General features: G+C 35.5%; 1 protein-coding gene across 1 annotated transcript; it reads left to right on the top strand.

Moving 5' to 3' along the window:
* The first annotated feature begins 2,687 nt into the window (after positions 1–2,687).
* On the top strand, positions 2,688–14,683 carry LOC127790277 (putative cytochrome c oxidase subunit 5b-like). The gene is made up of 6 exons (XM_052319679.1): positions 2,688–2,972; positions 3,086–3,171; positions 3,268–3,318; positions 13,535–13,601; positions 13,758–13,837; positions 14,343–14,683. The coding sequence occupies exons 1-6, from the start codon at positions 2,807–2,809 to the stop codon at positions 14,400–14,402; spliced, it is 510 nt and encodes a 169-aa protein (XP_052175639.1). The 5' UTR covers positions 2,688–2,806; the 3' UTR covers positions 14,403–14,683.
* The last annotated feature ends 481 nt before the right edge of the window (positions 14,684–15,164 follow it).

The following is a 15,164-nucleotide window of genomic DNA, read 5'->3' as shown; positions in this document are numbered from 1 at the left end:
TAAATTGTCATTATGGAGGATCTTTGGAGGGCAAATGTTGATTTGCACTTGAAATTGTTGAAGCTGCTGCTAATGAGATAGGAGCAGATAAATTGTTGAAGATATTGTTATTAGTGAAATTGTTGAAGTTGTTTCTTATAATTATGTTTATGAACTTATAGCTAAGAACCATGCAAATCTAATTGTTCATGGACGTGTGGCAAAAAACAAATGATATGTCCATAATTATGCTTACTTTTTATTTGCTTGCTTGTGTCCCAAATGCTTAAACAAATGATATGTCCATTTGTTGCAATAATTCTCAAACAGAGGGCCTATTTTTTATATCTTGTCACTTCTGATCTCCAATTCATAGATTACAGTCCACTTAAATAATGTCCCTTTAAGTGGTGTAGTCCACTTAAATGTTTTAGTAAAACTGAGGGCCTATAGGTTGTATTTGGTCTTTTTATGTAGAAGAAATTTTCAGGACTAGGAATTGGATTCTTTGACAATTTTTTACGGTCTACTTGATGATTATGTTTTGTTTGCATAGCTTAAGAACATTTGGATTTGATGGCCTTCGTTAAAAGATTCTTTTTGTTAAATACATTATAAGGTGCTATTTTTCAAAATTTTGATTAAATTATTAAAAATAAAAAATTTAATCTAATCAATAATGTACTAATATATATATATCTAAGTGATTTAATTAGAATTAAACCCATTATTTGCTATAAATGAGAGAGTAACAGATAAATTAATGAAAAATGTTACAAAGGAAGACAATTTTAATTGACTGTTTCAAATTTTACAAAGAAAAATTGTTTAAAATTACCATTAAAAGCAGCTACCAACGAGCATTTGGAGTTATATACATTCAAATCAAATTGTACAAGATTATTCCAAAAACTATCCAACTAAATAATAACATAGCCATTAATCGTCTCTTGATTCTGTTCTCATTCGCAAGCTCCCTTAATAGATGATTTCTATTTCTCATTAAACCATGCACTACTTCAGCATATCGATCATTGACGGCATTATCAAACCATTCAAAATATTCGCAGCCACGCCCTTTAGGGCCATAATTACCACACCCAAAAAATCTTCTTCCTGCATTTCTGGAGGTTATTGCTGTAATCAATGGAGCAATCTGGCCGCAATAACATGTTTTCATCTCTGGTGATGTACTTCCATTATTTGAAGTGTTGTCCATTGATTGAGACATACGATTGTTATAAGATTGTGAACGAGACATTTATCTGCATAGTAACATATTCATTACGAATATACAACACTTCACAAATATATGGTGTTGATGTTGTATTATAGTTATTGTATTATGCTATGGAAGTAGGTAAATTGTCTTTAAAGCTACACAATTTTTAATTTAAGTTTAATTCTATAGTTTTGTAGTTCAATCAAAATTTAGTCTTAAACTGAAAAAACATGAAATGATTAATGATAAGTTATAACCATTTCAAAATTTATGATTAATGATAAGTAACAACTAATCAAAATTTTAAATTTATGACTGTTTAATGATTAATGATATACAACTAATCAAAGCTAAGTATTGAGACAATAAATTTCAAAATTTATAAACTGAACAAACAAAGCTAAGAAATTAATAATATATCAGGCCAAAATTTGTTTGGACAACTATTTACAAAAAACAAAATTAAAAAAATTCCATAAGATTATCAACCCCAAAATAGTCAATAATATGTCAAACATCCAAAATATAAATATAACAAATATAAATGAGTAAGAAATTAGCAATACCCAGAAGAAACACGAAGGCGGAGGGGAGGGGACGCCGCGGCCACTACCCGTTTATGCAGTTCTTGTTTCACAGAACCCAAACATTTAGGGTTTTATAACTTAAAGCAATGAAATACGAATGAAGCAAAATAAGATGAAACAAATTAAACACAAACTTGAGTGAATGTGAGGACTGACACCGAAAGTGAAGGGTCGCTGTTGGGGTGCCGGAGGTGGAGGGGATGCCGTGGTTGTTGCTGGAAGAAACGCCGGATGTGGACGGGAAGTCGCGACCGCTACTGGAAGGGATGCAAAGAGCGAGGGTCGCTGCTGGACCACGCCGGAGATGAAAGCCCGCCTCCACACACAGAGAGACAGAGAGAGATGCGTGAAAGAGGGAAATGGAAGAAGCCCGCGTCCTCAAAGAGAAAATTGTTCTATGGGTTCTCTGGAAATAAATTGAGAGAGAGAGGGAGAGTACATGAACCATCAAATGGAAGGGACAGAAATCTTGGGTCGCGTGATTTTGAAATAATTAAAAGAAAATTAAAAGAAATTTCTGGGGTTGACGGAACTCACATTTATTTAAAATAATAGAAGGGGCAGCACTTTATTTGACAGAATTGACGGAGAGTAAACTTACCCCAGTTAAATGGGGTGCACAAAATCGTACTCATTTAATAGTGTTTGAACATGAAAAATGTTTTATATTTGCGTTATTTATGTCTGAAAATTATTTTTAATAGTTACTAAGAGTTTCGTCTCTTAATTAATATTATAGCTATGTTATATATTTTAATTATTATAAATATTATGTAATTAATTATAATAATTATAATTATAATTAATATAATAATTATAATTATAATTAATATAATAATTTAATTATTATAATTATAGTAATAATATAATTATAATAACGCCCCTCTTGCCATTGGCGCTGTTTAGTTCTCCACAGACAGAGAGAGAGAGAGAGAGAGAGAGAGAGGGGAAGCCTTCGATCCCATCGAGCAGAGCAGAGGGGCGACCTGAGATCAACTCAAACCCTAGCTCCCAAACCATGTGGAGAAGACTCTCTACGCCACTCCGAACCTTGGCTCCACGCCGATCTGCCTCCGCTCCCCACTGCTTCGATGCCGCCTCCCCCGCCGCCAGCGCCTTTTCTTCTCCATCGCCTTTCCGGCCGACCTTGTCTCTGTATTCTCGCCCATTCGCCTCCGACTCTGGTAATCTCTGCCCCAAACCCTAATTTCATCTCAGACTTCACGCCCTACCTAGGTCACTGATGGTGTTATGTCTCGGATTGGTTGTTGATAGTGATTTGCATTTGACGTGACAGAGAGCGTTGTTTCAAAGAAGAGGGTTGAAGATGTAATGCCTATTGCGACGGGGCATGAGCGGGAGGAGCTTGAAGCTGAGCTTGAAGTGAGTTCATAGTGACGTTTGCTATAAGGACATTTTTGCCACGCGCCGTGTCTGTAATTATTAGTAATACTGGTTTTTTTGGCTTCCTTGGACCAGGGAAGGAAACTTCTAGATGTCAACTATCCCGTTGGACCTTTCGGCACAAAGGTTTGTACACGTTTTATTTTATAGGATGTTCCATGATTTTTATTACTTGTTTCGGATGGTTGTTCCTGCAATCACGTGCTTGATTCGCTTTGTGAAGTGAGAATTGGTGATCTGTCATTCATTTTGGCGTATAAAGTACGTAATTTGTTATTTCTTGTTTTGGATAGTTGTTACTGCAATAATATTCACATGATAAAATGAGAATTTGTCATGTAGTAGAAGCGATTAGGGCATTAAGAGTATGATTATTGTCACTTGTTTGGGATGGTTGTTACTGCAATAATAACTATGATGGACGTCATGAAATGGGAATTGGCAATCTGGAATTCATTTTAGGGATTAGCTATTGGCTCCCAATACGTAATTGAGGTGTCCTAGTCCAGTGGAGAATGGGCGAGGTCAATTGAAATATAAGTAGAAAACTTCAAATATGATTAATTTTATATGCTATTTGGAGTTTAAATAACCTCATTTGATTTTTGTAAGATATTGCATTCTAGTGCTTCCTATTGCTGCAAAATTGTTGTTGCCAGAATCACTTCTATGAAAATGGTTTTTACTGAAATTACTATGAGAAAAAAGAAGGCAGTTCACTCTTTGGGCATATCATTTGAAAAATGTTTAGTATTATCATATGTGATTACCTAGTGAGTGAAAAGAGTGATTTTAACTTTCAGATTACCAAAAAGAGAATTGACGTTAGTGTTTTTATAGTAACTTTTGCTGTGTACTAAAATCGTCATTTAAATTATTAAATTGGTTAAAAATGTAGTTTATATTTTAAATTTAACACGATAATGGGTATGAAATAAATTGTCAAAATTTGAAAAGAAAAAAAATTAACCATAATAATTTTATTGTAATGATAAGTGTTTTCAAATTTTATTCTAGGACAAGTATTGTAATTTTAAGTACATCTTGGAATGAAAACCTAAAGATGTATACTTTAGCCCAGGAAAAAAAAAGAAAAAAAGGCAACTAGTGAAGCAAAGTCAAAATGAAAAATAGTAAAGTAGTTAGAGCAAATAATATCTTGATAGAAACATGAAAAATGCATGGGACAAGAGATTGTCACGACCCAAGGACATATTAGGGATATATTAGGAATTATCTAATACATGTATTTTTCCTTTGTTGTACTTTACTGCTTTGGTGATTTGTACCTTTACCTAGAAAGTCTATAAATAGGTTGTAACCTAGAGGGTTAGTCATTGTGAAATGATAATTGAATTCTTGTTTCTCTCTCAACTATGATCTCTCTCTCGTTCCCTTCTGATTTCTCTGTTCTCTCTATATTCTTGTTGTTCTCCCTTTCTTTTTGTCTAATTCTCCCTCAATTCTCTTTGTTTCTATTCTGTCTCTCCCTCCATTTCTACTCTCTCTTCCTTAGACTCTTCTCAATTTCCAATCTAAACCCTAGGATCATGACAAATGGTATTAGAGCCGATGGTTCACGGTTGTGATTTCAGAAATTTCAACAATTAGATCAAGATCTAGAATTGAAAGGCGACTGTTAGTAGCAATTTAGGATTGTTGATTTCTCGATTTTTGGCCCTCTGAGCTTGAAGCTTGAAGGCAAAGTGGGAGGTTAACTATTAGTTGTTGATTTTTGTCACCGATCCATCAAAGCCGAGTCAACGAATTTCAACGATCTCTGGCAATGCAGGTGAGCCATCAAGAAGGAAGTTACAATAAAGCTAGTGAACTCCGACTGCAGAATTGAGGTTGGGACAAGAAGGAAGGCATGGTCAAAAGCAAATCTTGAGTGATCGCTGAACAACAACGAGTGCGATTTAGTAAGGCGTTCTTGAATGTGATTGAAACGAAGTCAGGATTACTGAATTTTGATCTAGGTTGCGATGCAACATCCAGGTAATTATCAAGAAGCTACTTCAGAGGCAAATTTAGAGTTGATCTAGGTGCGAAATTGAAGGCGAAGTAGAGCCAAACAACTCTCAATTTGAATTGTGAAGGGGAAGCGGGGCGAATTCTCGGCTATTTGATCTTAGGCAATTTGAGACAAGCAGTGGATATGGGTTGGGGGAAACAAATGGAAACTAGGATGGACAATATGGAAAAAGGCTTGGGGCAAATTGAAGTGGAGGCGAGTTGCTATCGAGAAAATGCGTCGCAACAAGAAATGCAATTACAAAAGATTGCGTCGCAACAAGAAAAGCAATCAAGGAAGAACACGATCAAATCGTTAACCTCACCCACAAGCTGGATGACCTCCGAATTTTGATGTCAAAGAAATTCTAGATCTGCCTACCAGTGGAACTTCTTTCAAAATCCACTGTTGAACTAATTCTAGTGGAAGCTGGAATCCTACCTGTTACCTCAAGTTTGCTGCAAGAATTGGATCAGTTAATTCCAGATGCCAAGGTAGTTGCTAGAAAAATCAATGTGACACCATTGGATGAGATAACTGTTGAAGATGAAACTAAGATGTATGCTAGCAATCTGGAATCCAAAGATGTTGGAATGGAAACAATCACAACAGTCTTAAATTTTGAAGACCTAAAATTTGTTTCTCTTGGAGGAATAGACAATCCATCACCAGGTCTGGAAGACGGTGTTGAATTGCCTACACTAGATTAGGTAACTCTGATTGGAAAATCAGTCAATTATGAGGAAACTTGTGCCTTAATCGCAATGAATAACCAATGGAAACTTCAAGTTTGGTTAAAGGAAGATGGAGGATATTTGTGTTTGGAAAAAAATTGATCACATTGAAATTCTCTAGCAGTGCATTCATGATTTGGAGCAAAGGAGGATGCAGAAGGAAAAATTGAAACAAGATGAACAGAGGATGGTGGAAGAGTTTTTTGCTGTTAGGAACAAGACTCTTGCTGTTTTTATTGTTCACATTATCGTTGATGAGCTATAGCGTCAAATTCGGTCTTGGTTTGATAATATGGCTGAAGAAAAAGAGAAGGAAAAGCAAAGGAAAATGAAAGTAAGAGAAAAGAACAAGAAAAGGCGAAGAATAAAATAAACTAGATAGCGAAAATGGGAATTGGATAAAGAAACAGTGGCTCAATGGTAATAAGTTTCTTTGGGGACAAGAAACCTCTCAAGGAAGGGGGGATTATCACGTCTCAAGGATATAGAAGTAATTGTTTCATACATGTATTTTCTCCTTTGTTTTACTGTAGGCTGTTGTAGTGTTCTACCTTCAATTTATAGCTATAAATAGGTAGTTAGAGAATGCATGATAGATGAATGATATTGAAATGCTCTTTCCCTCTCAATTCTCTCTCCCTTTTTGTTTCCTTTGAATTCTCCCTCTTTCCTTCTAATATCTCCGTCCCTTTTTGCTCTCTCATTCCTGATTTCTTCCATATTTCCAATCTAAATCCTAGGATCATGGCAAATAGTATCAGAGCCGATAGTTCTTAGCTGTGATCTAGAATCGAAAGGCGGCTATTAGTGGCAATTTAGGATTGTTGATTTCTCGATTTCTAGCACTCTCAGCTCGGAGCTTGAAGACAAAGTGGGAGATTGACTATTGGCTGTTGATTTCTGTCATTGATCCAACGAAGCAGAGTTGGCGAATTTCAGCGATCGGCGAGCCATCAGGAAGGAAGTTACTATAAAGTTGGTGGACCTCGGCTGCAGAATTGAGGTTGAGGCTAGAAGGAAGGCACGATCGGAAGTAGATCTTGAGTGATCGCTGAACAACAGTGAGTGCAATTCAGGAAGGTGACTCAGATCAGAGGTGCTATAATTCAGGTGAATATCTAGAGGCCATATTTACAGATTGAGTCTCGCCTGAAATTGTAGTGATTCGAGCCGTAGAGAGGCGGACTAGGTTTACCAAATTCAGGTTTCAGTGAGTTTAGGTTGCTGAAGTTAATTGTGGAGATGATCGACGGACTTCTTGAAAGTGCATAGTCATTCGGGAAAATATTCAAGGAAGTATGTGCTGCAATAAGAAAATGAATCAAGGAAGAATGCAATACAATAGGCAAAACCAGTGTTATTAAAGGCCCAAGGTGCACTAAAGCACAAAAGGGTGTTGGAGCCTAAGGCGCAAGGTGAGGCGTGCTCCTGATGGAACAAGGCGCATACTAACTTAAAAAAAAAAAGAAAAATATATATTCTTGTTGAAGAACAAGGTAGAAAATAGATCATAACTCCTAATAACATATTCACAAGTATGTTATCAAGAAAATTAAAAAAATCAACATATATCAATGAAAAGAATAATAAAAATGTCAAAAGATGCAATTTGTCTTAAATTTTAATTAAGATTAACTAATTATGCATTTTAAATAATCTAAAGATCATGTTCATCATCAAGATCAAACATTTCCGTATTTTCATCATTAGAAGCATCATCTCTAATATCCTCTTCTTTCACATCATCTCCCTCTCCATCTTCATCAAGTTCCAATTCAATTGGAGCATTTGAAGAACTAACCCTTTTACTCATTGTCAAATTTGTAGTTAAAGTAATAAATATAAACCCTAAACAATAAAAAAATTAAATAAAGTAATAAACAGTAAAATAAAAACCCTAAAAAATAGTTTAAAAAGTCTATGTGCGCCTAACCCCAAGGTGCCTTGGGCCTAGGTGCGCCTCGTTGGTTTGTGCTCACCTAGAAGCACTCCAAGCGCCCAAGGTGCGCCTTGCGTCTAGGTGCACCTTTAATAACATTGGGCAAAACAATTGCTTACCTCAATAAAAAATTAGACGACTTAATGATCCTAATTTTGCAGAGGTGCTGGATTAGTTTACCAGAGGAATTTTTTGTAAGATCCATTGTAGGGCCAACTTGAGCAAGCATTAGAAGCATACCTAATACTTCCAGTTTGCAGAAAGGGGATGAATTAGCATTAAATCAGGTCGGATATGAGAGGTGCAATGAGGAGCTCTACAAGCTGAAACAAGAGGGCTTGGTTATGGATTATGTGGTTAGGTTTGAGGAATTGAAGTCACTTATGCTCAATTCCCACTCAAGCTTGACCGAGTCTTATCTTGTATTGAGTTTCATTAGTGGATTTAATGATGTGCTACGACCTATGGTGAAAATGATGCATCTGGTCACTGTAAGACAGGCTGGGGAGAAGGCTCGACTACAAGAATTGGCGCTGGAAGCCATTTACAGAAAGCATTGACTGAAGTCTAAAAGTTATCTTAAGAGCAGCCAGCAAGTTTGTGATGGTCCACATGTAGTTAAAGGAGTTTTGATGGAACAATTCGGACCAGAACAATCTTATATTGGCTTCGAGGAAGCTGAAACTAAAGCTGATAAGTGTGGACTAAAGAAAGAAGCTGGAGGCTGAGGGCAGGAATGGTTCTGAGAAAGAAGATTCTAAGAGTACTGTTCCTTTTCCTTTGGTTTCGAAAAGAGCTGAGGAGTCACAGGTTAAGATAATTCCTGCAGAAAAAAATCTTATTGCTGTTTTGAGTATTTTTGATCTTGGACAATATGACAGTATTGCTGTCATATCACATGGTGTAGACCAGATTCAAAAGATGAAGGAAGAGAAGGTTGCTACCATCTAGTTCAGGAGTTTTGACATTGGAGAAGGGAGCCTTGATATGTCGATCCTTGAAGTCTACATTTAACATTTGCAGGAAAAGCAAAAGAGAAAGAACATAAAAGTGAAGAGGAAGAGGCCTAGAAGGAGAAAGAAAGAAGGATAAATCAAATAGCAAAGGTAGGGATTGGATGAAGGACACTGGCCAATTACTGGAAGTTCTTGGGGATAGGAACTCTCTCAAGGAAGAAGGAATTGTCCACCCAAGGATATATTAGTGATATATTAGGAATTATCTAATACATGTATTTTTCCTTTGTTGTACTTTGCTACTTTGCTGATTTGTACCTTTACCTAGAAAGCCTATATATAGGTTGTAACCTAGAGAGTTAGTCATTGTGAAATGATAATTGAATTCTTGTTTCTCTCTCAACTTTGATCTCTCTCTCATTCCCTTCTGATTTCTCTATTCTCTCTATATTCTTGCTTTTCTCCCTCTCTTTCTGTCTAATTCTCCATCAATTCTCTCTATTTTTGTTTTGTCTCTCCCTCCATTTTTGCTCTCTCTTCCTCATACTCTTCTCAATTTCCAACCTAAACCCTAGGATCATGACAAAGGTCTTTTTTGGTTGGTAGAGTATATGATTCATAAATCAAAAAGGTTCCAATTAAGTGGAGAAAAAGTCACTTTATGCTTGTTTGCAAGAGAATTCAAGCTATGGAACCACACTACAAAAACTTTGTGAGGGGATAATTGAGAAAAAGATAAGTAGAGGGCCCAAGCTTCTGAAAAATAATTTGGTTTTAGCTTGATAGGTTAAGAATGGAAGATATCTATTTATTGAGGTGCCTAATGGAAAGGTTTAAAAACAAATGAAAACACTTGCAAATGGTATTTATAGACTTGAAAATAGTGTATGAAAAGAGTCTGTAGAGAAGTTTTGTGGGTGGTGTTGGAGAAGGAAGGACTCCTAATTGCTTAATATTCAAGTTATTAACTAACATATATGCATCATTAAGTGCAAATTATTGTAAGGGCTTGTGGAGATACCAAAGCTTGTTCAATTACAACTGGATTACATCAAGGATCTACATTGAACATTTACATCTTTGCTCTTATTATTTAGAAACTCACAAAGCACTTTCAAGAAGAAATGCCTTGGTGTATGTTATTTGCAGATGATCTTGTCTTTGGTGGTGAGACAAAAGAAAGCATGAATAATAAATTTGAATTGTGGAGAAGCACCTTAGAATCCAAAGGTTTTAAATTAAGTAGGTCAAAAATTGAAGTTTAATTCCAATATCTTGTATCACTTAAAAAGGGAGGGAGATTATGGAGTATGTTATTTGTAGAATCAAAGCAATACGACCAAAATAGAGAAGTGCATCTAGCATTTTATGCAATCTTAAAATTCTTTTAAAGCTAAAAGAGAAGTTTTATCAGATAGTTATAAGACAATTGTTGTTGTAAGACAGAATGTTAGGCAATTAAATACCATCATGAGCAAAATATGGGCCCAATTGTGATGAGAATGTTACGATGGAGATGTAGGCACACAAAAATAGACATAGTAAGAAATGAGCTTTTACATAATAAGGTTAGAGTGACACTTATTAAAGATAAGATATAGGATTCACCATTAAAATGGTTTGACCATGTCAAAAGAAAATTGATAGATGCACTTATGAGGCAAGCAGATGAAATGGAGAAAGTTTGTAGTTAAAGAGAAAGAGGGAGACCAAAGAAAATTTGGTTTAAACATAGCATATGATATAAAGGCCTCAGGGCGTATATGACCATAGATAGAGATAGCTGGTGGTCTATAATTCATGTACTCAACTCACCTAGTGGGATTAAAGCTTGTGATTGTTGGTTGTTTTAATATTTTATATCTTGATTGAGGGGTATTTTGTGTAAAAATAATTACATTTTGCTTATTCATTTCTTCTACAGAAGAAACTACAAATTCCTATTTCTCCATAGCAAAAAGTAGTTTTTGTTGTCAAGGCATACACTAAGGTGTTTGAAAAGATAGTGTGGTTAAGGGCAGATTTGAACTTTTAAATAACTATTAAGGTTAATGTTGTCGCAACATAAAAAAATAAGCTTTCCATCCATTTCCATTTCATCCCCATCTCAACGGAGTCAAAAAATAAGGCTTTGGATGGAAACTGTTTTTATCTATTTTCGTTCCCTTCCATTTCTATTCTCTCCTTCCATCCATTTTCATTTCATTCTCCCCTCTCACAGTGCAAGGAAAGGAAAGGTATGGCGGTTCTTTGGAGGAGTTTTAAATTAGAACATGACACATACTGGGTATAATTCCCCTTTAATAGAATTTTTATTTTTAAAATTTTAGAAATGAAAGCAAAAAATAATGTTTGGTTGCTTGTTTTTATTTAATAAATAAAAAAAATCTAAATATTTTAAAAACAATGAACACACCCAAGCTGCCATTTCTTTTTCATTTTGATTGCCCTAGAAGTTCCTTTTTCCACTTCCCTCCTCCTTTCCTTGAACTTCTTCCCTTTATCTTCTTCTTCTCTCCCACTCCTCCCCTGGCCTTCTTCAATGGCCAATTACTCTCTTATTCTTCAAATGCCATCGAACTCCATTCCTGGATCTGGGTATACCAAACCTAGAAAGAAGAAGAAAAGAAAATTATTAAATTTGAGACAAATAAATTAGTTGACAGGTTTAGTTGTATTGGCCAAACAGTGATTGAGATTTTGACTAGTGATCTCACTTGGTCACCAATCAAACAACAACATATGAAGACTTAATCCTACTATGTTAGGTTGGCTACATGAATTCTAACTCACCAATGATTTCTATGGTATTATTTTTTGTAAAACCCTTATAACTCAACATGGTTAAGAGTCTTTCACTAAGTTTTTCTTATCTTTCTCTACCCCTTGCATTAAATAGTTGTTCTATTATGTCCACTCTCCTCACGAGTCTCTATTAGTCCTTTTCTCACATGTCCAAAATATCTTAGTTGGTGTCTCATACATTTTATCTTCAATGGAGGTCATTCCAATGTTATAACAAATAACCTCATTTTTATGTTTTTCTTTTCTTATAGGATCTCACATCTATCTTAACATTCTCCTCTCCATTATGCTCATGTTTTACTGCCCAATGTTTTGTGCTATATAACTAAGCTTCTCTTATAGCTATCTTTATAAATTTTTTCTTTTATCTTTAATGGTATCTTACCATCACAAAGACTCCAGGTACACTTTTTTATTTCAACATTTTACCTTGATTCTATGTGTAACATCCTTATTAATCTTTTCATCTTTTTCTATGATTGATCTAAAATATTTGAATTAATCTTTTCTTGATATGACTTTGTCTTCAAGTTTTACCATAATATATCCAATTTATATGTTTACTAAATTTGCATTTTATATATTCAATTTTCAATCTTTTAACAATGTCATATGCAAACAACATACACCAAGGCATCTTTGCATGTATATGTTCCATTTCTAGGGCAAAGAGGCAAGGGCTTAAAGCAGAATGTTGATGTAATCCAATTATAATTGGAAAAAGCCTTAGTGTCTCCCCATATGTTCTGACACACATTTCTACTCCATGATACATGTTTTTAATAAACTATAAGACTCCATAAGACCCTCGATAATACTTATCTAGGAGCTTTGTCAGAAGTGTTTTTAAAAACTCTATAAACCCCATATGTAAATGCTTTGTTTATCTCTATACATTTCCTTCTGGCACCTCATGAATTAATAATCCAATCAGTTGAGATTTTGAACCTCAGGAATATTTTCCCTTACTATGATTATCAAGAGGGTGAGCCTTATTAGTAATGAACTAATAGTAATGTTGCTCCTTTGTGACTGGAAGGTCACGGGTTCAAGTTGTGAAGGTTGCATAAAAACTGACTCTGCCCAACCTTCGCAATGCAGTGGAGGCTTGTCTGATGGGGAAGCCCTCATATTATGATTATATTGTAGGATTGGGGATAATCACCAATTTCACTTGGCTTGCAGTCACATTTGAACTGAACAGAAGGCTGAATAAACTCAGCTTCTCAACTAAAGCTCACATGACTGCATTATATGGTGTGTGCATACATTTCTGTTTCTATGGATTGGCTTATAAACTGTAATTTTGCACCGACAAGCCAAAATCAACTTAAATTGACTTTCTCATGAGAAACTGCTTTGTTTGCAGCTAGAAAGCTTCTACTCAGAACTAATCGAATATTGAATTGTAGAATTTCCAGTTATCACATCTTGAAAGTAATCGTCTAATTTGTCAACTAAAGCTGCAACTGTTGGACTAAATCTGTGGTGTTGGAAGTTTCAACTTGGTGTGTTCCATTGTTTTCTTGAATGTTTTGGCTGCATTTGCTGCTTGTTTTATGGATAACCTTCTTGAGTTTTAGGATTGGCACAAAAGTGTTACAGAAGTGGTGTTGTCGCTGTCCAAAATGGTGTTAATTTTATCATTTAGTGAAGTACCTCTTTGTTTGGTGGTAGAGCTGTGGAAAAATGGGTTTCTTCATTTATTGAGATCGATGTCAGTTATAATTGTGTATCAAGGCTGGTTATATATGTATAGCCTTCCAAAACACCACCTCGTGTAAAATTGATGCATTGGGATCAGAAACTATGATTTGTTTTAAATTGGAACCTTTGTTGATCGTTGAAGTATGGTATCAGCTATTAATTGATTCTTTATTTTATTTGCCTGTAGGAAGCACCTGCAGTCATCAAGTCCTACTATGATAAAAGAATTGTTGGGTGCCCTGGAGGTGAAGGAGGTAAGTTCCGGTTGTATTTCTTTCTCATCAAATTGATGACTATTGACTAAATCTTTCCTACGTTTTTCTTTTATCTGAAAAAGATAAATCCTTTTCTTGATTATAGCTATTTATTGCAATTTTGTTTTGTTTTGTTTTGTTTCCTCTCTTAAACAGAGGATGAGCATGATGTTGTCTGGTTCTGGCTAGAGAAAGGCAAGCCACACGAATGTCCAGTGTGCTCACAGTACTTCGTGGTGAGTGCAGTATAATCCTTGAATCATCTCACAGGTCTAGGGCAGATATGGAGCAGATGGAAGTGAACATGATTTTCAATATGAACTTTCTTTTTGAGGGCTATATTAAGTTTTTTCTCATTTTTTCTATATGCACCATGAACAGTCTATTTTATGTTTGTTTCCACTGAGTTTTCTTCTGAAACTAATTTATATCTTGCAGTGGGTTTCAACAGTTGTTTTATTCAGTCCTCAAATTCTGATATTAACCTGGGGAGGATTAAATTGTGGGTCAAGTCCTAGCAACTTTCCATAGTACTTTTACATTCTAAACTGAGATGTGGTAGTGAAAATTATAACATAGTCTTTTGCTTCGAAGGGTGGGAATTAGGTGATGGACAAAATCAGCTTGAATCACTTCATTTCCTTGTTACTAGACGTGCTACAAATCTCCACTTAGTTTCAGCTTTGGTCATAACTGTCTTAGTATTGAATTTTCTTTTCTTTTTGTATTTTTGTTGGGCAGTTGGAAGTGGTTGGCCCTGGAGGTCCTCCGGATGGACATGGTGATGATGAGCATCATTGATTACTGATTGAAATGTTTCTGCCAGAATGAAATCTGGTGATATGTTGAGACTTTTTCTTCCGTATATTCTGCTGCTTCAGAATTCAAAGGTTTTGTATTTGTTTGCGTTCACGAGTCCTTTGTCCCATGGTTGTTGCCTGGGCAACAATCAAGTTGATAAATTTTCCTCTTTTTGGATGTTAGAAGTGGCACTGACATCAAATGGAATAAGGATTCTCTTGGACTTTTCAATTCAACGCCAATAATAGGTGGCTAAACTACTTCTGCTCTTTTGCATTAAATTTCCCAGACTTTGCTATTTTGGTCATATACACCATCAATCTATTCGGTTATACTAGCATTGCATCCAACTGAACCACGTACCTTATAGTTGCTGGACTAGACCAACCACATGGACAAGGATTTTAACACACTTTCACGCTTTGGTGCTTCAGTATTGACTTTGCCAATAAAGTAACAGTGGCAGAATGCCTGCCTCCCTCCCTCTCTCTCCAGTTTGCTATTTCACTCTTTTTTAGTATTTTATTAAATGATACATATTTGTGTCTGCTGAGTCTTATTTAGCTCTGGCTTATGGATGGTAAGTTGCTCTTGGAGATCTGTCTGCACAATTTTTGCTGAAAATATGGTTACATCCTGAGTTTACATGCAAAAGATCTTTTCAGTCTCGCCTGGAAAACTTAAAAAAGTAGAAAAACCAGTGAGCTGGGAATGGTATCATTGCCCATGTATGTCAGTGTCTTCTTTTAACTTTTTCGTTTT

Source organism: Diospyros lotus, chromosome 14 (genome assembly GCF_014633365.1).
Source record: "Diospyros lotus cultivar Yz01 chromosome 14, ASM1463336v1, whole genome shotgun sequence".
Taxonomy (NCBI): Eukaryota; Viridiplantae; Streptophyta; class Magnoliopsida; order Ericales; family Ebenaceae; genus Diospyros; species Diospyros lotus.
This window is presented reverse-complemented; position numbering and strand designations above follow the sequence as displayed.

Excerpts from the sequence above, each read along its gene's own strand:
- LOC127790277 (XM_052319679.1), top strand. The coding sequence starts at position 2,807 with ATGTGGAGAAGACTCTCTACGCCACTCCGAACCTTGGCTCCACGCCGA. Across the intron at positions 2,973-3,085 it reads CCCATTCGCCTCCGACTCTG|AGAGCGTTGTTTCAAAGAAG; the intron begins GTAATCTCTGCC and ends TTGACGTGACAG. Across the intron at positions 13,602-13,757 it reads GTGCCCTGGAGGTGAAGGAG|AGGATGAGCATGATGTTGTC; the intron begins GTAAGTTCCGGT and ends TCTCTTAAACAG.